The sequence below is a fragment of the Lates calcarifer genome, linkage group LG3, assembly GCF_001640805.2.
Source record: "Lates calcarifer isolate ASB-BC8 linkage group LG3, TLL_Latcal_v3, whole genome shotgun sequence".
NCBI lineage: Eukaryota > Metazoa > Chordata > Actinopteri > Centropomidae > Lates > Lates calcarifer.
Window position 1 is genome coordinate 8,512,531 of NC_066835.1, and position 25,117 is coordinate 8,537,647.

General features: G+C 41.7%; 1 protein-coding gene across 1 annotated transcript; it reads left to right on the forward strand.

Moving 5' to 3' along the window:
• Positions 1-327: 327 nt before the first annotated feature.
• Positions 328-23,786, forward strand: dnah3 (dynein axonemal heavy chain 3). The gene is given in 63 exon segments (XM_018667624.2): positions 328-574; positions 717-748; positions 1,098-1,199; positions 1,297-1,504; positions 1,673-1,718; positions 1,819-1,990; positions 2,084-2,276; positions 2,378-2,573; positions 2,808-2,933; positions 3,982-4,177; positions 4,311-4,490; positions 4,619-4,749; positions 4,844-4,949; positions 5,057-5,235; positions 5,337-5,521; positions 5,723-5,846; positions 6,136-6,289; positions 6,492-6,636; positions 6,776-6,987; positions 7,133-7,224; positions 7,348-7,462; positions 7,579-7,695; positions 8,593-8,772; positions 8,869-9,005; positions 9,142-9,343; positions 9,478-9,570; positions 9,858-9,968; positions 10,095-10,209; positions 10,303-10,501; positions 10,661-10,769; positions 10,870-10,983; positions 11,305-11,481; positions 11,616-11,707; positions 11,823-12,042; positions 12,154-12,288; positions 12,390-12,501; positions 12,617-12,858; positions 13,005-13,105; positions 13,229-13,334; positions 13,454-13,583; positions 13,677-13,913; positions 14,016-14,119; positions 14,192-14,486; positions 14,603-14,782; positions 14,872-14,995; positions 15,089-15,245; positions 15,336-15,479; positions 15,957-16,623; positions 16,706-16,871; positions 16,978-17,194; positions 17,298-17,480; positions 17,588-17,786; positions 17,882-18,395; positions 18,506-20,133; positions 20,210-20,435; positions 20,520-20,758; positions 20,924-21,046; positions 21,138-21,295; positions 21,585-21,752; positions 21,886-22,028; positions 22,187-22,391; positions 22,667-22,804; positions 22,896-23,786. Coding segments are annotated over 62 exon segments (12,141 nt in total). The 5' UTR covers positions 328-574; positions 717-730; the 3' UTR covers positions 23,250-23,786.
• The last annotated feature ends 1,331 nt before the right edge of the window (positions 23,787-25,117 follow it).

Genomic DNA, 25,117 nt, shown 5'->3' on the forward strand with positions numbered 1-25,117 from the left:
TGGCCTCACAAAGCCCAATGTGAAGGCACATCCTGAGGGAAGTGCAGGAGAGCCTGCCAGCAGAGGGCAGAATATAACTATCAGATGATGATGCTCCCAGGTAAACGAGTAGAACAGCCTACCAGCCCAACCCAGAGCACTACTCTCACAATGGAATGTAATGGAACAACTATAAATTAATGTGCTAATGTATGTCATTATAGTGGTATAATTACTTGTTTGTGACTATATTACACACGGAAATGTGTGTGACTTGTGTAGAGAGTCCAACGCAGTTACTTTGGTGGTAACAAGGTAGTTGGTGTTACCATGGAGACGTTCCCGGATGACAACAGTGTTTTAGTTTACAGCAACGTGATGATTTCGCCCCAGTCAATGCATTGACAGGGCAAAACTAAACCCTTGGTAGCTGAAAATACTTTTGTTATTTGTACTATAGGTAAGCTGCCGATTAATACCTACCGCACTCCTCACCTTTTTCTGCTGACGGGAACTTTACATAAAACATTTAAGGTAATGCCACTCAGCAATTAATGAAATCCTGCCAGCATAACGTTACAGCGACCGAGAGAAGGTAACTGATATTAACGGTACAACCGTGTTCTCAGTGTTGTTTGCTCTTTCACTTCTATGCTATATGGATATAAAACCAATTGTCCATCTTTTTTCATTCATACATTCAAGATATTTCTGTTTTTCCGTCCTGTCACTAATAGAAAAGCTGAGCAAGATGGAACGACTGAAGCAGGTAACACTAACCTAGCTTGTGTTGGTTCGCAGTTTACAAATTAAAGTTGCAGTTTCACAGAACAATGTTGATATGTGGGCTGATTCTGAAATGAACTGTGCCCATTTGTATACATTTTGCAAGCTAATGGTGTGCACTCAGAGAAATGTAAAGGAAGAATTAAAGGCATATGTGTTTAACATATTTAGTCAACATTTTAAGTACTGCAAAATACATGGTGATTAACTGAATCTTGTGCAGCATGTGAATCAATAAGGCTTATGAAAAAATATCAGTTATTTCATTCAATGTGGAAATAAAAGTGTGAGTGGTCATTTTGCCACCCTCTGTGTTTTTGTCTGAACTACAGATGGAGGATGACTCCATCTATAACATGAGTCAGAACAGAGGACATCCCTTCCCCCCACCTTTGCCCATAACTTGTAATGCAGAACCCTCAGAACTATATCAAGTAAGAAAGTCAATCACTGTATCACACATGAATACTTTTTTCTCAAATATTTGGTAAGTTGTTAACCCTTGTGCCACCATCTTAACATTTACCTTAGATAGTATCGAGGCACAGCCATTACCCACCTATCCTTCAGGTTGGTTCCTGGACTCTGGCAGTTCCTTTTAAAGAGCAGCGTCACCACCGTACTCCCAGTGAGTCTATTGCAAACAACTACAGCCCCTGTGCCCAGGGCCTGAGAATTAATAAACTCCAGCAGAGACGACAGACTCTCCGTCAGTCCTTGGCAAAATCAGCAGGGCGTTGTATCCTTTGAAGTTCCTCTCCATGGTCTGTGTGACTAAGTGAAGCCTGTCTGAAACTACCTGTGATTGAAATAACCTTTAGTGTCTGATGGTAATTTGTTATGAGAACACTTATTACTGCTCTGAAAACCTCTCAGAATTGATTTTTGATCTTAATGAGGTTGTCAGCGTCTATCCCACCTGGAAGTAAACAAGCAATTACACCAAGAAGAAGGTAGTTATGCCGATAAAACAGCTAATTTCTGCAATACCTTATTTTTTATGATGCTCCTTTTTCTAGAAGCCCTTGATCTGATTCTTTCATGCTTTCACAGGGATACATCCCCTCATGCTGCTTCACTATCACCTCGGCCAAAGTCTAGATCAAGGAACCTTCACAGTCCCAGCAGCCGGCCTATGAGTCCTAAAGAGCAGCTGGATATCATACACAGCCAAGAGGAGAAGATGAAGGCCATGCAGGCAGAACCTAATGAGCGAGACCTAGAAGCAAGTATCAGTTCTGAACTAGTCAGTTGCTGTTTAGAACATTTTAAGTCTCCTTTTTCTGACATATTGATGATCTTGACTTTACTCGCACAGAGGTATATGCACTACATCACCACTGGTATCCCCAGCTCTGTGCTGGCCCCACAGCCACGCCAGCAGATGATGAACATCTTGTGCCTTCTGCCCTCTGACACTGAGGATTGTAGTAAAGACATCCAGATTATGAAGGATAACATGGAAGAAGAGATCAAAACAGATTATTACTTCAGTCTCAAGAGGAGCATAGGTATAAAACAATAGCTTCAGTAAAATTTGAGTGAATGGCAGTATTCTAGTATTCTGCCAATCTGTTCAATCTGTTTTGTCTTCTATCTTAATCCTTGCCAGTGGACTACATTCTTATGGATCCATCTGAGCGCCAGCGACTGTCCATATCTGGCATCCCCAAGCCCTTTCCGAGGAGGGTTATTCGTGCACCAGTGCCCTGGGCAACTAGTTACAGGGAGGCCCATGTGTGGCAAAGCCAACATCTGTTTACTGTCAGTCACATTATGATCCTACTGCAAGATGTCTGGCTAAACAGGTAATACAGACATGTAATGTACCTAATACCTAAATGAGTAAATGACATGGACACAGGCACAGAGGAAACACATACTCTCACCAGCTAATGCAACTCATTTTCCTTTACAGCTAGTTCACCAGAGTGTATGACACAACATGGGCATGGTGGTGTGATGTTGAATTTCTCTATTAGTGAAGAAGTAAAACAAAAAATGAGTGAATATTAACTCATAATTTTTAAATCTTATTTCAGCTTCTCTTCCTTGAGATTCGTCAGACTTGAGGATCTTTTCTCCACCAGCCTCCCCCTCCTGCCATCTGAGTTTGAAGAGTTTGTCCAGAGACAGTGCCAAACCACCAGAGAAGAACTGATCCAAAAGTAAGTAACGCCAGCTTAGTCTCAAAACAGCCAGTCTGTCAGTGAAGCCATAAGCTGATGTCCAGACTTAATCAATGTAGTGTCTTCTCATTAGTGTATAGGTCTGCAGTATGTACACAACCAATGCAGCTAATCCTGTTGTAGGTGCAGGCTCAAGTTTCCACCTTGTCCACTTTGTTGGACTCATGTCAGGCTGCCTATCAGGGGATTGCTTTACACAGTTCCTCAGTTGAGGATTGCATTGCACCCTTTGTTGCATGCCTGTTGTATAGCCTGTTAGACCATGTAGCAGCCCTGTAGAATGTCTGGCTGCATGACTGAAATATGAGACATTGTAATTTGTAGAAACTGGCTGCTGTTTGTTTATTTTCATGTTTGTAATTTGTACCTGCCTGGATACCATTATTCTACCATAGCTCAGTTTCCCATGCCAGCCATACTCAATCCAGGGGACATTATGAGTCTCTGTGGGGCTGGGTAAATGTCAGTACGTGCCAGAAAATAAATAAAATATATAAAAACTGCAGTAACTACTACAGTCAGTGAAGCTTTTATTGAGTAGACATCATTTTGTAGAATCGGAAACAGAAAACTGTGCTGGGAGTGCTCCAGGCATTCTATAACCAGATACAGCCATGGATATGAAAAAGAATAATGATCCCCAGTGTTATGTGGCATAAAAAAATCCAGTCCAGGCACACATTTGGTTTGGATTTGTGAGTTTGAGTTTTCAATTATAAATATTGCAGATTTTTAGAAAGGAGCAAATTGGTTTTAAATCAGTTTTCACCCTGATTTTATGTCACCATGCACCCATATTTGTGATGTCTCCTTCTGTAAACATTTCAATAAATGAAGCTCTCGTCTAACAACTGTAATTCAGAAAAGTAATTCTTAGTAAGACAAGTGAGGAGAAAACGGTCAAAACAATGAGCAGTAGACAGTCCGCTATAGTCACTTTGTGTAAGTAAAATACAAGAAATATTTAATATAAAGAGATGTTGCATTGCAAATATTTATTTATTTTATTGTAACCATCTACCTCCAGGTGGCTGCCTCACTGTGCATCACTGTTTGACACCTTCGAGGACCTGTGGCTGCCCTTCATACCCAAGAGTGAGCAGGTTGCTCCAGTTGGCGTCCAGGAGTTCTTCAACTGTGTGGCTGCTCTCATGTCATTACAACTCCGAAGCCTCGTCATAGAATCATTACAGGACCTGCTGTATTTCTTCACAATATATGAGGTTAGTTAAAATGTCTGTTTTAAATCATTTGAGCAGGTACCCAAACATTTTGTTGCTTTTCAAAATTCAGACTTCACTTCTGATTCGACTGTGTTCCTTTATCATTATCTGGCCTGTGTTCTGTGTCCCTCAGGAAGGCAATGACTTTGGCGAGGTGTTTGATGAGATGAGGTATGTTCAGCCTCAGGTGCTGGTGGTTAAGCTACAAGTGAACGAGCCTGACATTGACTTCAGTCCAAGCTTCCAGGAATGTTGGGAGGTTGTTCGTAGAGCCTTCATGGAAATTATCAAGACTGCTGAAAAGCTTCCAAGGGTACAGTGTTCCCTCAGCACCACAAACTGCTATCAATTTTATTTTACAGAATGTTGCCTATGTTTTGTAATTTAGTATGACACACATGCATATATTATGTGACTGACACTTGATGCTTGTTTGGCCAGGTGGAATGTATCCTCTTTCCCGATATCAAGAACTTGTACCTACGCACCGTGGGTCCTGATGAATCGCTGGTTACAAACATAATCAACAAAGCTAAGGATGTTTTCAACAACAACACTGTTGGACCTAAAAAGTAACGACACATCAACTGTACTTACATGTCTTTGGATTATTTTGATAAAACAGCAAGTGTGAAGGATCTGCTAATACTACATTTCATTTTTTAGGTATTTGAATGTGTACCAAAAATACAGCAATCTGCTGGACAATACAGCAAAGCAGGAGATATCACTATTCCTCAAAGAGAAGCACTCATTAGAGGGATTTACCAGGGTAATTAAATCTTTCCATCTAAAATCTACACCACACTCTCTGTTTCTCAAGTGGCATCTACCTTCTACTTGCTTCACCAAGTCCTCTCTCCCTCTCTCAATATTCAGAAAATTGACAGCATTAATCACTTGTGGAAGGAGATCGCCTTGCTGCCTATTACGGTGCCCCTGTCCATGTTTTGTCTGTATGCCGGCAAGCTGAATGAAGACCTGTGTGACCGTGCTGCAAGGCTGAAAGACAAGATCATCATGTTTGAAGTGGAGGAGAACCGAGAGCTTAACAAGCGGTAAGAGAAAGCTCTTGTGGCTTAGTATACTGTATGCATGATTATGTTTACATAAATTTAAAGAGACATGACATTAACTACCAGCTATTATTCTTTCACAGGATCTGTCAAAAATATGAGGAGATTACAGAGACCGTCAGAAGCACCCCAGAAACCACAGAGGAGCTGGTGTCTCTCAACCTGTACATTAAAAAGACCAGCGAGGTGACCGTTCACAAGCTGTTAGATGAGATTGATGAAGCGACATACCGCCTCAGCTTCCTCCTTGACTATGCCACTCTGCCATGTATGTGAAACCCCTCAATTACAGTTGAAAGAAATGATGTTTAATGTGCACAAATGCTACCATATATGACATTTTAAAAACCTTTCCCTTATATTTGTAGCTAGACCATATTCAGATCCATATAATAATATGTACCACTATGGGAGGAATGCAATTATTAATATTTGTCTATTCTTTGGCTGTTTTTCTCTCTTTCTCCAGCCGATGACTTGAGGCTGAACTCCCGTGTTTTTCAGTGGCCCCATCAGATTCTGACTGAGCTTGATGACAGCAAGACTCGTTTGGTCACCACAAGAGAACAGGCTGAGGACTATCTCCAGCAGAGGTTACAGAATAAACACTTTTATACAAAGTGCATCCACAATAGCCAAATGTGGTGTTTGACACTTGTTTGTCTTTCACCAGCTTCACTCAAGCTCCTCACAGTCTCCAAAATGACATATTTTGTGGCTCCAGTGTCATATACACTATGTCCAGTTTTTTCCCTCTAATTGTATTCTGAAAATTACTAGCATGTGTGGGAGAAAAGTTAAAGTCTGTGTTCCCTGACACAACTGACTGTAAAAACAGACCACTGAAATAACAACTGCTATATTTCCATTTCACTATATCAGGATATTCAACTTTGACCAGAGGCTGCAGGATGTGGACAAACAGATACAGGCCTTTAAAAAGAAAGAAGTGATGAACATGGATGAGATGAAGAACAACGTGGGAAATCTCTCTCAAATCACTGCCAACCTTGAGGCTGCTGTCACTGAACTAGAGGTAGCACAGTGCAAGACTAAAGTATACTTTTCGATACCACAAATACACATGCGGTGTCCTGTTTTTTGAACATGCAGTAACAGTACAGATAGCTTTGATTACCCAAACACAACACAGGATCTCTCTTTATCCTGAAAATCATATTTCAGATGGTAGTTAGAAAAAGTTTATATATTTATCTTTATATTTTTATTTTATGTAGGTTATCAACAACGAGCAGACTTTACTGGAGAAGGAGCAGAGCCAGTTCCCAATGCTGCAAGTTCTGATAGCTGACAAACAGCCATATGAACAGCTCTGGAGCACGGCGCTTAACTTTCAGAGCATGTCAGAAGTGTGGATGAATGGTAGATAACACACCCATTTCTTTTTTGTCACAGCTACGGTGCTGTGATTGTATTTTAAAAGCTCTACTGGTGGCACACAGCAAGTGCTGCCAGAATGCATAGTTGTTTTCATGTATATCCGTTATCATTTAATTCCTAGGTCCTTTCCGAAACCTGGACGCTGAGAAAATATCTGATGAACTGGATATCATGTGGAGGACCATGCATAAACTGACCAAGTCTTTCTCTAGTCTTCCCGGGCCTTGTCGTGTGGCCAAAAGCTTCAAAAGCAAAATAGACCAGTTCAAGCAGCACCTACCCATCCTGACAACCATCTGTAACCCAGGCATCAAAGACCGCCACTGGGAGAAGGTCAGCTGAATCCTTTTTTCTGGTTTTATTAGATCATCTGACAGTCACAGAAATCCATTGTCAGATTTGCTTTGTAAGGACAGAGCATCTTCTGTGATCCATGAAGCTGATGTGAATAATTCATAACACTTTTGTCTGCCTACAGATTAGCAGCATTGTGTGCTTTGAAGTCAAACCAGATATGAACAGCTCACTGCTAAACATGTTGGACCTGGGGCTATCCAAGTACTCTGACAAGTAAGACGCTTTACTTTCATTAAAGCATGTTGGAATACACGTAACGAGCAAAACACAGTATAATTAGAAAACCATGGTTTGTAAGAAAAAGTGATGAGTTTTTTTTTTAAAATTCCACTCTAGGATGGAAGAGATTGGAGCATCAGCCAGTAAGGAGCACTCTCTGGAAAAATCCATGGAGAAGATGAAAAGTGAATGGGCTGACCTCCGGTTCTCTTTCACTCAATACCGAGATACAGTAAGACAAACAAACATATACAGAATAAAGAATTACATCTTGAATGTTATGGCTGCTTATGCTGGTGTCACTGGTTACATTAACTTGAACTAAATACACCTATTATTTTATCATAGGATACCAATATTATATCAGCTGTGGATGACATACAAGTGCTTCTGGATGACCACATTATTAAGACACAGACCATGCGGGGTTCACCTTTCATTAAGCCAATAGAGACTGCATGTAAGGTAAGACATGGGAACACAAAATATGCTTTGTCCACTTAAGAGGGTGACACATGAGTAACGGGATAAAGCTTTTGCTGTGTAGGTCGGTAGGTATGAATACTAGATGAGTCATAGTACACTTGGTTTTGAGAGGATTACGTTGATGTCTCCTTTCTTTCTTTGCTGAATGGAATGGAACAATAGCACTGGTTATTTATACTGCTGCCATAACACTGTTGTTCCACATCTAAAAGACTGGGTGACCTCTGTATGAGGATTTGCGGATAAATCACACATATCACTGGTCTGGTGGACATACATGTTATATGCTATACATCCTACAGGTGGGTGTGGAGGACATCATTATAAGAGTGATCATTCTAACATGATATAGTATTTTGATTTTCACTTAAATGCTTTCGATAATGCATATCAAGGTCAACAAACATTAGAGTCTGTGTGATTTTAAAAAAAAATTATGCCTGTGCCTCTGCCACACACAGCAATAAAGATAACTCTTTGTATTTGTGTTGCAATAAGAGGTGGTCTGAGCAGGTGGCAATGCGAGCACAATTTCATGCCACAAGTAACAAAATTACCTGATCTGCATGGACACAGTCTCAGCTGTGCTGTTCCACCCAAAAGTGGCTGCGTTTGAGGCCATAAACTTACTAAAAATGCCTTGGAGATGATTTTAGTTTTAATAGAATCACTGCACAGTAATCTTCTCAATTCAAATAAATTTTTATAGAGTTGCTTTTATGTGATACTATTGTATATTATAGTTGATCTGAGTATTGTATATTATAATATATTGAGTATTTATGTTTGATTAATGTAGCACTTTGTAAACTGTACTTTAGAAATGCTACAACTACAAGATATAACAATATCTTGATAGTTCAATTTTCTCCTTAGCAATGGGAGGACAAGCTGGTGAGTATGCAGGACATCCTCGACTCCATGTTGAAGTGTCAGTCTACTTGGCTCTACCTCGAACCGATCTTCAGCTCTGAGGACATCATTGCTCAGATGCCTGAGGAGGGACGCAAGTTTGGCATTGTGGATAGCTACTGGAAGAATATCATCGCAGAGGCTGTAAGATCCTCTTGACATGCAGTTTCCTGTCTTTTAGTTTGCGTAAATGGATCAAATGCACTTTGCTTTGACGTCTCTGTGATTATGCTGATCCAGGTTAAAGATACGCGTGTGCTGGTGGCTACAGGCCAGCCCAACATGCTGGAACGTCTGCAGGAGTCCAATGTGTTTCTGGATGACATCCAAAAAGGCCTCAATACCTATTTGGAAAAGAAGAGACTCTATTTCCCAAGGTTTTACTATTAGTATAAGTAGTAATAGCACTAATGATTCTTTTGACTATTTTGTTTATAAGCCAAATTGCATTTTTCAGGTTCTTGTAGAGTGTTTCAGTTTTCTCTCTCTTCTTCATTGTTTTCATATTCCCAGGTTCTTCTTTCTCTCAAATGACGAGCTGCTGGAGATTCTGTCACAGACCAAAGACCCACTGTGTGTGCAGCCTCACCTGAAGAAATGCTTCGAGGGCATCGCCAAACTGGAGTTCACTGAGGACATGGAGATCATTGGCATGATCAGCTCTGAGAAGGAGACTGTGCCCTTCACAGAAAAGATTTATCCAGCCCAAGCCAAGGTACAGAACAGACTGTGTCTGTGTAAATGATGTCAGTAGCTGTTACATATATTTTAATATTAAATGGATTATATTGTTGAGCATAATATGGTTAACATTCTGTATGTGGTATACTGTTACTGTTTTATTTTTAGGGTATGGTGGAGAAGTGGCTGCTGCAGGTGGAGAACTTAATGCTCAAGAGTGTTCGTCATGTTATCCATCAAGGAGTGATACAGTATACAGAGGTATTTGGGGATATCATTTTATTTTTGAATCTGTGATGATTGATAGTAGATGTAGGTAAGTTCTGTCGGTAAGTTGTAACACACACTGTAGTCTTGTTGTGACTGGGATGGTATCATTTTATCAGTTTGTTTTTTTCATGAAGCCAGCCATCAGTTCTTTGGAACAGTAATAGAATGTAGGGTGATAAAAGATGAGGACAGAGTATTTATCATTACCATTTGTTGTGGTCCAGATCAAGCATTTTTCACCTCATATCTTTTATTGAACATTGCCATTTTTACTGTAGGTGCCCAGGAAGAAGTGGGTGCTGCAGTGGCCCGGCCAAGTTGTCATTTGTGCCTCCTCCATCTTTTGGACAAGTGAAGTGTCTGAGGCCATCCAAACCAACTCCCTGCCTGTTAGTTTTTAGATCTATCAGTGCATCTTCTGCTAACTTCCACATAGTGTAGACAGATAACTTCTGAGATGATCAAATACATTACACTGTAGTCTAACTCTGACCCTCTGACCTTCAATTCCAAAGGCCTATGTAGAGAAGTGTAACGCCCAGATTGCTGACATTGTGGAGCTAGTGCGTGGGAAACTCCCAGGAGGGGCAAGGATGACCCTTGGTGCCCTTACTGTGATTGATGTTCATGGTAATATCCAAATATCAAATATTCTGTCAATGCTTATAAGACATTTTAAAGTAATGTAGTCTAGTCTCCTGATTAAATCAACTCCTCTCCTAGCTCGAGATGTTGTGGCAAAACTGGCAGAGGACCGCATCTCCTCGTTAAATGACTTTGCATGGATTTCTCAGCTGCGTTACTTCTGGGAGGGCGGAGATGTGATGCTGCGCATGATCACCACATGCTTGAAATATGGCTATGAATATCTGGGCAACTCCCCTCGTCTGGTCATCACACCACTTACAGACCGCTGCTACAGGTAAATTACAGATACTAGTCCTTTTATCTGGATGGAGAACTGCAAAATACAATGTCATGGTATAAATTACTCTTTTCTAACACACTGTAACTTCTAAAGTTAATTTAGATATCCAAGATGTGAAGTTCTTTCATAGTATCATTTGTTCAAATACCACAGAACTCTAATGGGAGCTTTGAAGTTGAACTTGGGAGGAGCTCCTGAGGGTCCTGCAGGAACTGGCAAAACTGAGACCACAAAAGATCTGGCAAAAGCTTTGGCTAAACAGGTACACAAAATTGTTTTCAGTAAGACACTGATCTGCATTTTCTTTGTGTTTTATTTTGTTTTTTCTTAGTACTGATATTAAATGTACTATATGTTTCCAGTGTGTGGTTTTTAACTGTTCCGATGGTCTGGACTACAAGGCCATGAGTAAGTTCTTCAAAGGGCTGGCTCAGTCTGGAGCTTGGGCCTGCTTTGATGAGTTCAATCGTATTGAGGTAAGCACTACCATTGTTATAGTGATTAAATCTGTGTTTATCCATTGAGCTTTACCCAAATAACTTATCTGCTTCAAATAAATCATAGTTTAAGATTAATAAAAATATATCCCGTTAAGTTCTTCCAACTCAGGAAGTCAGCCAAACTTGGATCATCAATGGCTGCAACTCAGCAGGCTGTAGAGACAGTGTTTTTGCTTTTATGTTAACCTGGACAGATTGCAACTCATACAAAACAATACTGGTACAGCTTTATATAACTCCATAGATTAGTTCTTTTTTTTTTCTTCGAACTTAAAGTTCCATGCGTATACATCACAGGTGGAGGTGCTTTCTGTGGTGGCTCAGCAGGTCCTCTGCATACAACGGGCCATTGCCAAGAATCTGAAAACCTTCTTGTTTGAGGGGACGGAGCTGTCACTCAACCCAACCTGCTCTGTCTTCATCACCATGAACCCTGGTTATGCAGGCAGGGCTGAGCTCCCTGACAACCTGAAGGTGCATCACTTTAGCACTGTAGTATGGTGTTAAACAATGGATCACAGTCTGATAAGGAGTATACAATTTGTAAATGTTACAAAATTTTCCAGCTATAGAGAGTAACATCCTAACCTGCCAATCATGTCTTGCAGGCTCTTTTCCGCACAGTGGCTATGATGGTCCCAGATTATTGTCTCATTGGAGAGATCTCACTATACTCTATGGGCTTCATTGAATCTCGCAGGTATGAGGGAAAAATGTCTTGCACCAAATATTTTTAGTGAGAATATTGTTTTCTGAGCGAGAATTGGTTGGTTCATCTACCAAAACAAAACCTCTTGTTTCAATTTTAATGACAGTCTGGCCCAGAAGATTGTGGCCACCTACCGTTTGTGCTCTGAGCAGCTGTCCTCCCAGCACCACTACGACTATGGTATGCGAGCTGTGAAGTCTGTGCTGACTGCAGCAGGGAATTTGAAGCTGAAGTACCCAGAGGAGAATGAGAGTGTGCTGCTGCTTAGGGCACTGATGGACGTCAACATGGCCAAGTTTCTGGCACAGGATGTGCCTCTGTTTCAGGTGACAAATTTTGTACCAAATCAAATTGCAATTGTGTTGGCTTTTCTTTTCTATGTATGCATCTGTTGGTTTACCAATTGTTCAGTTCAAGTCTCCTGCTGCTGCCCACAGGGTATCATCTCTGATTTATTCCCTGGGGTTGTCCTTCCAAAGCCAGACTATGATCTCCTCCTCAAGGCTCTAAATGACAACATTGCTAAGCTCAACCTCCAGCCTGTCCCATGGTTCATTGGCAAAATTATCCAGGTACCAAGGAGAAGTATTGCTTTGTGATACATAAGACTCACGAAATGGGTTTGGCAAGTTGTTATACTACAACCAGATAAATGTACTATAATTATGTGTAGGTGTATGAGATGATGTTGGTGCGCCATGGCTTTATGATAGTGGGAGACCCTCTCGGAGGAAAAACTTGTGCTTATAAAGTCCTTGCTGCTGCCCTTGGAGACCTTTACAAAGGTAGCTTATTCGGTAGCTTATTGTTCACCATTTACCTACTTGATTTCCATTTTAATAATTAATTTTTGCTATTATTTTGTATAACTTTTTATACTCTCTAATTCTCCTTATTTAGCCAATCTGATGGAGGAGTTTGCAGTGAACTACTGCATCATCAACCCCAAGGCCATCACCATGGGCCAGCTGTATGGCTGCTTCGATCCCGTCAGCCATGAGTGGTCTGATGGTGTCCTGGCCACCTCCTACAGGGATCAGGCTATTTCCACCTCAGAAAATCGACAATGGATTATCTTTGATGGGCCCATTGATGCTGTCTGGATTGAAAACATGAATACTGTGCTGGATGACAACAAGAAGGTATCGGCCATTTTGATGTCGTTTTTTTTTTCATCTCAACTGAACTGATAACCAGATTATCATGATATTTGGTGTGCATACTAAAGGATCTACCATCTGATTTACCTCCCTCAAACAAGAAGCCTCTATTGTGTTCACTCTGCTAGCTTTGTCTGATGAGTGGTGAAATAATCCAGATGAGTCCCAAGATGAGCCTGATCTTCGAACCTGCTGACCTGGAGCAAGCCTCCCCGGCAACTGTCAGTAGGTAAGCAACACAGACAGAGGCTGCACCAGCAACTGTAGTATATAAACCCAAAGCATATGTTTTGAAAGCTCTAGAAAAAAATTACTGTATTGTGTTTTTTTTTTTGCAACCCTTTGTCTGAAGGTGTGGAATGATCTACTTGGAACCTCAGCAGCTGGGCTGGACTCCTTTCAGAGACTCTTACATGAACACATTGCCTGAAAGCCTGAGCACTGAACATAGAGAGCTGGTAAAATTACAAGCATACATGTCTTGATTAGCTCAGTGGTAGCCTTTTATGTTACTTGTATGTCCTTTAAGATCTATGATGTATCTTATTTCTGCTTGTTTGATCTTAACATCCCATAGATCGTGGATCTGTTTGATTGGTTAGTTCAGCCCTGTTTGGACTTCATAGACAGGGAGTGTCGTTTTGTGGTCCAAACATCTCCTATCCACTTGGCCTATTGTCTGATGAAGCTGTATACCTGCCTGATGGGTTAGTAAGAATTACATTTAATCATTTCAAATACATTTAATTGATCTATATATATTTTTTGTCTGTTTGTTAACACTCCACTCCTATGTCCAGATGAAATTTCTGCATCAGGAACCGAGGGAGCACAGAGTATGTCCAGCCAGCAGATAACCATGTGGCTGCAGGGGTTGTTTCTATTTGCGATTGTATGGACTGTGGGTGGGACCATCACTGGGGACAGTCGTAAAAAGTTTGATGTCTTCTACCGCAATCTGATCATGGGCATGGATGATGAGCACCCTCGGCCTAAGAGTATTAAACTCAAAAAGAACAACATCTTCCCTGAGAGAGGTCACAGCAATTTCAGCAATAATTATGTATATACATACAATATCATTTAGAAATGAGCTTTTTTAACATTAGTAATCGATGATGTTTACTTATTTTTTGCAGGCACTGTCTATGACTACTACTTTCATAAGGATGGTCAAGGACAGTGGAATGTATGGACTGACTCAATCACAAATGAAGAGAACATCATCCCAGCTGGAGCCAATGTGAGTATGTTTAGGTCACAGAGGTTACTGCTGCTGGCCTGTGTTCCCTGAAACTCTGTTCTTCTCTACCAGGTGTCAGACCTCATCATTCCAACCATGGAAACAGCACGTCAGCTTTTTTTCTTGCGTACCTACCTGGCGCATGAAATACCCATGCTATTCGTGGGGCCCACTGGCACTGGCAAATCTGTCATCAACAAAAGCTTCTTGGTAAAGCTGCCTAAGGAGCAGTACACACCAAATTGTATCAATTTCTCAGCACGCACCTCAGCAAATCAGACCCAAGATATAATTATGGCAAAGCTGGATCGAAGACGGAAGGGCGTGTTTGGACCTCCTGTGGGAAAGAAGTGTGTCGTATATGTTGGTAAAGATGGCACATACTTGTTATCATTTCTGAAAGGGTATATCACACATTAGGAATTGTTTAAAGGTTATTTTTCATGTGTAGATTGTACAGGTACTGTTATCCCTTCTCCATAGATGACCTGAACATGCCAGCTAAAGAGATCTATGGTGCCCAGCCCCCAATCGAACTGCTAAGGCAGTGGATTGATCACCACCACTGGTATGACAAGAAGGACACCTCCAGATTGAACATAGTGGATGTGCTGTTTATGTCGGCAATGGGGCCTCCTGGTGGTGGGAAGAATGACATTACAAGTTTGTTGAAATAATTACTTTCATTACTTAATATCTGGCACTTCATTGAGGAAGCCACACTTTGATTAACAAAATGTTTGATATACTAGGCCGCTTCACTCGTCACTTGAATGTCATCTCAATTGATTGCTTTGATGATGAAACACTGACCAAGATATTCAGCTCCATCACTGACTGGCACTTCAGCAAAGGGTTTGATGCCTCCTTCTACAGGTATCTTTTCAAACTGTATTTTTTAATGTTGCACAGTAGACAAATGCCATGAATTATCTTAGTTACAAAAGCATATTTGGTCTTATGTCCTAGGCTGGGCAAAATCATGGTCCAGGCAACCATGGCAGTCTATAAGGATACCATGGACAGCTTCCTCCCCACCCCATCAAAATCCCACTACATCTTCAATCTTCGAGACTTTGCTCGGGTGATACGAGGCGTGCTCCTAGCCCCACACACACACATGCAGGCAAGAGTGGAAACAACAATGACATTTTTAAATGAATTGTTGTGAATTGCTTTAACATCTTTTCTCCATGTATTATGGCCATTATGTCAGGATGGAGACAAACTGATCCGCCTGTGGATCCATGAGGTCTACCGTGTTTTCTATGATCGACTCATTGACAATGAGGACAAGGAAACTTTCTTCAGCATTGTCAAAGAGAGAACCTCAAACTGCTTTAAGCAGAGTGTGGAAAAGGTGACACACACACACACACCACACACACACACACACACTCAAAAATGCTTAACACTGTTAAGCCCCTTGAGGCAAATTTGTGATTTTGAGCTATATAAATACATTTTGACAGTCCTTCACTATCTACTTATGCATTTATGAGCTAGTTGGAAAGTTACACTCTAAAGACTTTCAAGGGGAAATTATGTAAAGATAGAAACATTACTGTACTATAGCTAAATCTGGTACAATGCATCATGCATTTTTATTTGAAAGTAATGTTTTTTTATATGCTCCCTAACTACTAAATGTAATAAACTAAACTAAATCAGCTGCTAATCAGCACTGTGGTCACAAGCTTTTTTCAGAAAGCCAGACCTGCAACATAATCAATAAACAACAAAGTGATAGAAAAGTTGCCACTTTGTGTAATGTGTTATCTAGATTTGAAACCGTAGCTCTTGAGTTTGATTCTAAATCTCTTCTATTTTTGTCTAGCTCCTGAGCCATCTCAGCCCAGATGGCAAGGTAGCAGATGAGAGCATCCGTAGCTTGTTCTTTGGTGACTATGCCAAGCCTGATTCTGACACCAAGGCCTATGATGAAATCACAGATTTGCATGCCTTGCAAGAAGTGATGGAGTTCTATCTGGACGAGTACAACAACTGCAGCAAGGCACCCATGTCTCTTGTAATGTTCAAGTTTGCCATCGAGCACATTTCCCGCATCTGCCGTGTGCTGAAACAAGACAGCGGCCACCTTCTACTCGTCGGCATTGGTGGCTCGGGACGTCAGAGCGCCACTAAGCTGGGCACCTTCATCAATGACTACGTTTTGTTTCAGATTGAGCTGACCAAAAACTACAGCATGTCAGATTGGCGAGATGACCTGAAGCGGATAATGCTTAAAGCAGGCATTGAGGGCAAGAGCTTAGTGTTCCTGTTTAACGACAGCCAAATTAAGGATGAAGCCATGTTGGAAGACATCAATATGCTGCTTAACACTGGTGATGTGCCCAACATCTTTGCTGCTGATGAACGTGCTGATATCATTGAGAAGGTGCAGGGAATTGCCCGGATGGAGGCAAAAAGATAGACTGCCACTCCACTCTCAATGTACAACTTCTTTATTGACCGTGTGAAAGCCAACCTTCATATTGTGCTAGGTACTCACCTTTACGTGTCCTTTTTCTTTTTTTGATTTAAGTTTTTTAGTCAGTTGTAACTGGGAATTATTGTATTCAACAGCTATGAGTCCCATCGGTGATGCATTTAGGAACCGTCTTAGGATGTTCCCCTCCCTTATCAACTGCTGCACCATTGACTGGTTTCATGCATGGCCAAATGATGCTCTGGAGATGGTGGCCCACAAGTTCCTAGAGGATGTAGAAATGGAGAGTGAAATCAGACAAGAGTAAGGACATAAATAAGGATACAAAAAAGTAGTGCTTATTCCAGCAGCTTAACTCAATCCAATAGGTACAGCTGCCTAACACAGTTTTTTCTTTTCTGTGTCTCAGGGTGGTGGAGATGTGCAAAACCTTCCAGACAAGCGTTGTGGAGATGTCTCAAAGGTACTTCTCCAGATTAAGGAGACACAACTATGTCACACCCACCTCCTACCTTGAACTCATCCTCACTTTCAAGACTCTGCTCAATGTCAAGAGGAATGAAGTTGACACTGCGAGGAACCGCTATATCGTTGGCCTGCAGAAACTGGAGTTTGCTGCGTCTCAGGTAATTCACCCTTTGAAGTAACATTATCATGAGTGTTAACTTGTTTCTCAGACCAAATGTTGATGTTGATATGCCCCAAGATAACTTCATATTATGTTTACAGGTGTCAGTAATGCAGCAAGAGCTGACAGCCTTGCAGCCAGAGCTCATCCAGACTTCAGCTGAGACAGATAAGATGATGGTTAAGATAGAGGGAGAAACAGTGGAGGTGGACGCTAAGAAAGAACTAGTGTCTGCTGATGAGAAAGTAGCTAATGAAGCAGCAGCTGCAGCCCAAGCCATTAAGGTATGTGTGTATTTCAGGAGCAATGCCACATTTTGCAAATCAGGTATTTTGGTTTGCAGCCATTTACCTATTTGAACACTGATTATGGTATACCGGTTGTCTTTCAGGATGAGTGTGAGGGAGATCTGGCAGAAGCAATGCCTGCATTGGAGGCTGCCCTGTCAGCCCTGGACACCTTAAAACCTGCAGATATCACAGTGGTTAAGTCTATGACAAACCCACCTGGTCCAGTAAAACTAGTCATGGAGTCCATCTGTATCATGAAGGGCATCAAACCTGAGAGAAAACCTGATCCTGGCGGCTCAGGTGAGATTTTTTTAAGCTTTGAAAGAATAATCTTCATATTGCATCATTCTCATTAAGGTTCATAAGATTAATTGCATCAACTTTTTGTGTTGCAGGTAAGATGATTGAGGACTTCTGGGGCCCCTCTAAGAAGCTCCTTGGAGACCTGAAGTTTTTGGAAAGCCTCAAAGCCTACGACAAAGACAACATCCCTGCCCCTTACATCAAGAAAATTAGAGATAAGTTCATTGGCAACCCTGACTTCCAGCCCTCCGTTATTAAAAATGTCTCCTCGGCTTGCGAGGGTCTCTGTAAATGGGTGCGGGCGATGGAAGTGTATGAGCGTGTAGCCAAAGTGGTAGCCCCCAAGAAGGAGAGATTGAAGCTGGCTGAGGATGAGCTGGCTGTACAGATGGAGATGTTGACTGTGAAGAGAGCTGAGCTGAAAGAAGTAGAGGACAGACTGCAGAGCCTGAATGATGACTTGGCAGCCATGATTGCCAAGAAAAAAGAGCTGGAAGACAACATTGAGTTGTGTTCTCAGAAGCTGGTAAGGGCAGAGAAGCTGATTGGCGGACTGGGTGGAGAGAAGGACAGGTGGACAGAAGCTGCGAGACAACTAGGGATTAGGTATATGAAAATATAAATATACTACATATTTATCTGTTGGTCATGACATGTGGTTTGGTGTGCTTGAAGTTTAACATTAATCAGTATGGTATTATATTCTTCCTCTGCAGATACACCAACCTGACAGGTGACATACTCCTTTCTTCAGGAACTGTATCTTACCTTGGGGCATTTACAGTAGATTACCGTACAGAGTGCCAGGAACAGTGGCACATCCTGTGCCAAGAAAAGAAAATCCCCTGCTCTGAGGACTTTAGCCTCAGCAACACTCTGGGTAACCAGGTGGCCATCAGGGCATGGCAGATTGCTGGACTGCCAGTGGATTCCTTCTCAACAGACAACGGTATCATTGTGTTTAACTCCCGCCGCTGGCCCCTAATGATTGACCCTCAAGGTCAAGCCAACAAGTGGGTGAAGAACATGGAGAAGGCAAATAAGCTTGCTGTCATCAAACTGTCAGATGGAAACTATGTGAGAATCTTGGAGAATTGCATCCAGTTTGGTACCCCTGTTCTTTTGGAGAACGTTGGAGAGGAACTTGATCCTGTGCTTGAACCTGTGCTACTGAAGCAGACCTTCAAACAGCAGGGTGTCGAGTACATGAAAATAGGAGAGAATATTGTGGAGTATTCCAAAGACTTTTTGTTCTACATGACCACTGGACTGAGGAACCCTCACTACCTCCCTGAAGTGGCTGTCAAAGTCTGCCTGCTGAACTTCATGATCACTCCACAAGGCTTACAGGACCAGCTTTTAGGGCTTGTAGCAGCCAAAGAGAAACCTGAGCTGGAGGAGAAGAAGAATCAGCTCATTCTAGAGAGTGCTGCTAACAACAAACAGCTGAAGGAAATTGAGGATAAGATCCTGCAAGTGCTCTCCTCTTCTGAAGGGAACATCCTGGAGGATGAGACTGCGATTAAGATCTTGTCTTCTTCCAAGATCCTCTCTGAGGAGATCTCTGAGAAGCAAAAAATTGCCAGTGTCACAGAGAAAGAGATTGATGACACTCGCATGGGCTACCGTCCTGTGGCTGAGCATTCCTCCATTTTGTTTTTCTGCATCTCAGAACTGGCCAACATCGAGCCTATGTACCAGTACTCCCTGACCTGGTTCATCAACCTCTACCTGTATTCCATCGCCGAGAGCATGACGAGTGATAATGTGACTGAAAGAATCAACAACATTGTTGAGCACTTTACCCTCTGCATCTATAACAATGTCTGCCGCTCACTTTTTGAGAAGGATAAGTTGCTGTTCTCCCTGCTGCTCACTGTCGGCATCATGCAGGGTAAAGGCCAGGTTGATGACCAAGTCTGGCGCTTCCTCCTAACAGGCGGCATTGCTTTGGATAACCCTTATCCCAACCCTGCTCCAGAGTGGCTGTCTGAGAAATCTTGGTCTGAGATTGTCAGGGCCTCCAAACTTCCAAACCTAGATGGTTTCTTCGAACATGTCCAAGACAACATCTCCAAATGGAAGCAGCTTTACGATTCAGGAAAGCCCCACAAATACCAGTTGCCTGGCCAGTGGAATGAGTTAGTAGGGATGGACCGAATGATTGTGATCAGGTGCTTCAGGCCAGATAAGCTGGTTCCAGCAGTGCAAGATTTTATCGTCGATAACATGGGACAGGCTTACATTGAACCACCTACCTTTGACCTGGCTGGAAGCTACAAAGACTCAAATTGCTGCTCTCCTCTGATCTTTGTGTTGTCACCGGGATCTGATCCAACTGCAGGTGATCAACAAAAACCTTCCCTTCCTTTATTTTGAATGCCAAAAGTCTTTAATGCTGCATTGTCATGTTCCCTCAGGTCTGCTGAAGTTTGCTGATGACCTAGAAATGGGGGGCAGTAAGATCCAAACCATTTCCCTCGGGCAAGGACAGGGACCCATAGCAGCTCAGATGATTGATAAAGCCATCAAAAGAGGCACCTGGGTGGTACTGCAGAACTGCCACCTGGCCACCAGCTGGATGCCCTCTCTGGAGAGGATCTGTGAGGAAACCATCACCCCAGAGAACACACATGCTAACTTTAGGTAACAGATTTTACACAGTGAGCTTAAAACATATTCTTGCATGATGGGCATGATAAACCCAAGCTTCTTTGCTTTTCTTTCGAGGTTGTGGTTAACCAGTTATCCGTCCGACAAGTTCCCAGTCAGCATCCTGCAGAATGGGCTGAAGATGACCAATGAGCCCCCCAAAGGGATAAGAGCAAACCTGCTGCGCTCGTACCTGAGTCACCCCATCTCTGACCCTGCCTTCTTTGTCAGCTCCAAGAAACAAGAGATTTGGCAGAAGCTCCTGTTTGGTCTCACCTTCTTCCATGCACTAGTACAGGAAAGGAGGAACTTTGGACCTACTGGGTGAGAATAATAAACTGTATTTTTTAACTGTTATTTGATGTGAGATGAAACAACCTTTTTTTAATTAGATTTTTTTCTTAATTCTGGTTTCTGCTTATTGTACCTTTAGTCCATCATTTTGTGTAAAACATGCTTTTCCTCTTTTTCCTCCATTTTCTCTTTAGGTTGGAATATTCCCTATGAGTTTAATGAGTCTGATCTGAGGATCAGTATGAGGCAGATCCAGATGTTCCTGGATGAGTATGAAGAGGTTCCCCTAGAGGCCCTCACATACCTTACAGGTGAGAGTTTCATAGCTTTTAACACAGCAGGAGGTAGAGCACAGACATATCTATTCTTTGGTTTTGATAACTGCTTTTTTTCTTTTCACAGGTGAATGCAACTATGGAGGCAGGGTGACAGATGACAAAGACAGACGTCTGCTGCTCTCCCTCCTGTCCATCTTCTACAGTTGGGAGCTTATAGAGCAGGAATGTTACTACCTGTGTGAGGGAGATCTGTATTATGTCCCAGCTCACGGCCCCTATCAGGTACTCTCAGAGCTTTGGGCAACTCCTAATTAATCATACAGAGTAAGGGTGCCATATCCATCATTATCAGTCATGACAAGACAGGAATAACAGGCTTGAGTTAAACAAACAAAACAAAACAAACAAAAGAAAACATCAGCAGCTGATTTCACAGTTTACCCAGAGAGGCATGTATAATATTTCTCTGGAATGAACTCCACATAATCCTCAGCCTTGAGGGGACACTGTAATTCTACAATCCTATCTGATACAGAAAAGATTTTTCAATCATATTCTTGGTTTATTCCAGACGTATGTTAACTACGTTCGCAGTCTACCGATTTGTGCCGATCCTTGCGTGTTCGGACTTCACAGTAACGCTGACATCACGAAGGATAATCAAGAGACCAATCAGCTCCTGGATGGAGTACTGCTAACTCTGCCCAGGCAGATGGGAGGCGGGGCTAAATCTCCTCAGGTTTGCACTGCCTACAGTTTGAAGAAATCAAGACTTTTATTTTACCCTTTTGGCTTATTTTCCTAAGGAAACAGTATGTGTAAACTTGTTGTCTTACATGCAAGCATCATGTTGTCTTCTATTTATATTGTAGGAAGTAGTAGATGAACTTGCAGAGGACATCCTGTCTAAGCTGTCAGCAGACTTTGACATACAAATGGTGATGGATAAGTACCCTGTCACGTATGAGGAGTCCATGAATACTGTTTTGAGGCAGGAAGTAATCCGCTTCAACAGGTACTAAATGTTGCTATGTGGATTAGCTTGGAAAATACCAGACTTAATCATGAACAACTCAACTGTTCATTATCAACTGTTCTGATCATTATGTCTGTGAAGGACACACTCTGGAAATCCTTCACAACTGATTCCTAATCATGCTCTCCTCATGTCAGACTCACACATGTGGTGCGGGTCAGCTTGGTGAATATCCGCAAAGCTTTGAAGGGCCAGATTGTCATGTCGGCTGAACTGGAGAACGTCTTTAACAGCATGCTGGTGGGCAAGGTGCCTGCTATGTGGGCAGCCAAATCGTACCCCTCTCTCAAGCCAATGGGGAGCTACGTGACTGATCTGTTAGCCAGGCTACAGTTTCTACAAGTAAGAATTATGGTTGTTTCAGGTCACACAGACCTTGAATGAAGGGAACACATTTGTAATATGGCAAGATGAATGATGCACATACTAAGTAGTTTAAGTCATTAATCTCTTGTGTACACAAAACGAACAAAGGTGACATCACACCATAATTAATTCACTGGATCTATGTGAAGCAGTACTGGCTCTACAGAGGGTGAATAACATTGCTTGCTTTCAGTATGCTTATCACTATACATTACATCACTATACGTGTGCTTGGATGTCTGTTTTGACAGGACTGGATAGATAACGGCCCACCTACAGTCTTCTGGCTCTCTGGCTTTTACTTCACCCAGTCTTTCCTCACTGGAGTGTCTCAGAATTTTGCCAGGAAGTACACAATCCCCATAGACTACATTGGCTTTGAATTTGAGGCATGACATTTTCTCTGTGTTTTTGCTCATATTCAGTCATAATAATGTGAGATCATTGGGTTAGATATTCATGCTCTGGGTTGTGTTTTAGGTAACCACAGAGGAGACCCACATGGATGAGAAGCCAGAGGACGGAGCCTACGTTAAAGGCCTTTTCATGGAGGGTGCACGCTGGGACAGGGAGAACATGGTCATTGGCGAGTCTCTCCCCAAGATCCTCTTTGACTCTTTGCCCATCATCAAGCTCAAACCTGGAGAGATGGCCACGTTTCAGCATGAAAACATCTATGTTTGTCCTGTTTACAAAACCAGCGCTCGCAGAGGGACCCTGTCCACCACAGGCCACTCCACCAACTATGTCCTGTCCATCGAGCTGCCCTCTGACAAGCCACAGAAACACTGGATTAACCGTGGGGTGGCATGCCTCTGCCAGCTGGACGACTGAGACCTAGAAACAACTCTTAAACTATTAAACTATTGTGTATGCCAAAGAAATGCCTATGTGTTTGCATGCAAAAGTAAAATGCTGAAAGTCTTGTAGAAGACACTGTATTCATATATGTTTTCTGTTATTTTATATTATCATGGGAGAACTCTTGTTTCAAATACTGTATATTATCTGTGTGACTGTGAACTTTTTTTAACTGAACTAGAATAAGGCTGAAAAAAAAGGCAGTTGCATTTAGTTTGCTGTGTCCTGGAGTCCAAAACAATGTGACTAAGTGTATCTAGTGGGATTTACTGGAGGTGAAGGTTGTAGCTGTAATAACCTGCATTGCATGTAAAATTAATTTTATTTCATAAATTCACTCTTGGGTTCATGCTTCGTAGAGTAATGCCCAGAGTACACCTTAGGTTAGTCAAAAGAATGACTAAAACTAACAATAGTGACTCTTTTTTTTTTCTTGCAGGACAATCATCTCTCAAGGTTTTACAACAAACACTGGTCATTATATTTAGAATTTAGGGTCTGTGCTACACAGCAAGATAGAATTTATGTATTTTGTGTATGTATAGAATTTTTAAAATGTGGACACGCTGAGAGAAAGGGTTTGCACTAATTCTATAAAATTATATATGGCATTGCATAATAAAATCAGATGGTACTGTTTGTTTGCATGAAGATGCACTTTACTCCACAAATTTATTTTCTGTATTGCTCTATTTTTTCACAATGTGTGGTGGGCCATTATAAAGATTTATGACTTAATAATTAATAAAGGCAACTTAATGTCAACACAACTGGATAAATGTCAGCATTTACTTCGCCCTTTAAGAGCAGCTGAAGTTTACACCAAACATCCATCTTTGAAGTGCAGGATAATGTTCCTGATTTCAATTGTTAAAATCACAATCGTCAGAATCAAATTCCACCACACAAGACTTCAGGCTTTATGTAGCAGAATGCAAACTCACAGGTCCACCAGCTGTTTGTTCTCAAGGCAAACAGTAGATGGCAGCAAAGGACAAACCAGTATTTATCAGTGGTCTCGCTTTTGACAGAAGCAGAAAGTGGATTGATGACACCACCAAACATTTAGAAGCCTGTGTTTGTCATGATTATAACTTCAACTGAGATATAGTCTGGAAACAAAGACAGGTCAGAGATCCACAGACAAACATAGCAATTTATGGTTTAGAATAAAAATATCTTTGAAGCAGCTGAGTGCAAACAATCAAATTCAAACTGACCAGTCATGATCCTAGTGCTGAAAAAACATCTACAGAAATTAGATGAATGTGTTTTTGTGTATGTTTACGCAGTTGCCATGGTATGCAGAATGCACTTAAAGTGCAAGTAAGTATATCAAATTATCGGAGCTGATCTGGCAATGAAACACTTATGTCTCATCTAACGTTAAAGTTCTGCTCAGATTAAGGTCTGAAAAAGGTGAAAAAGTTGTGATAACAGACCACCCATATCTGCTTGTGGGGCTAGTGTGATGCCAAGCACCTGTCTCACCGTCCTTGATTGAGGTCTGGCCAGGAGTATGATAACGATTTTCTGTCTTGACAACCAGATTCATGACTTAATTACTGAAATACTGAGATTCAGTGCCGGATTAATGCTGTTCTCTACAACACAGGATGCCACAAATCACAGCTGAGCCCAATCCGACAAACCTTTGTGGAAAAGAAGGTGCTAACATTAAAATCCTGGTGGTATAGTTTCACATTGCTCGGACCTATAACTTTAGATCAGATGGCTGGTGTGTGGCGCTGCCTGGCTGGTGCTGTATTTATGCCAGCTTTGCTTGATGGTCTCTGCAGTCAGCAGTTGTGGGTTCAAACATAATTCATCTGAATTCAGCT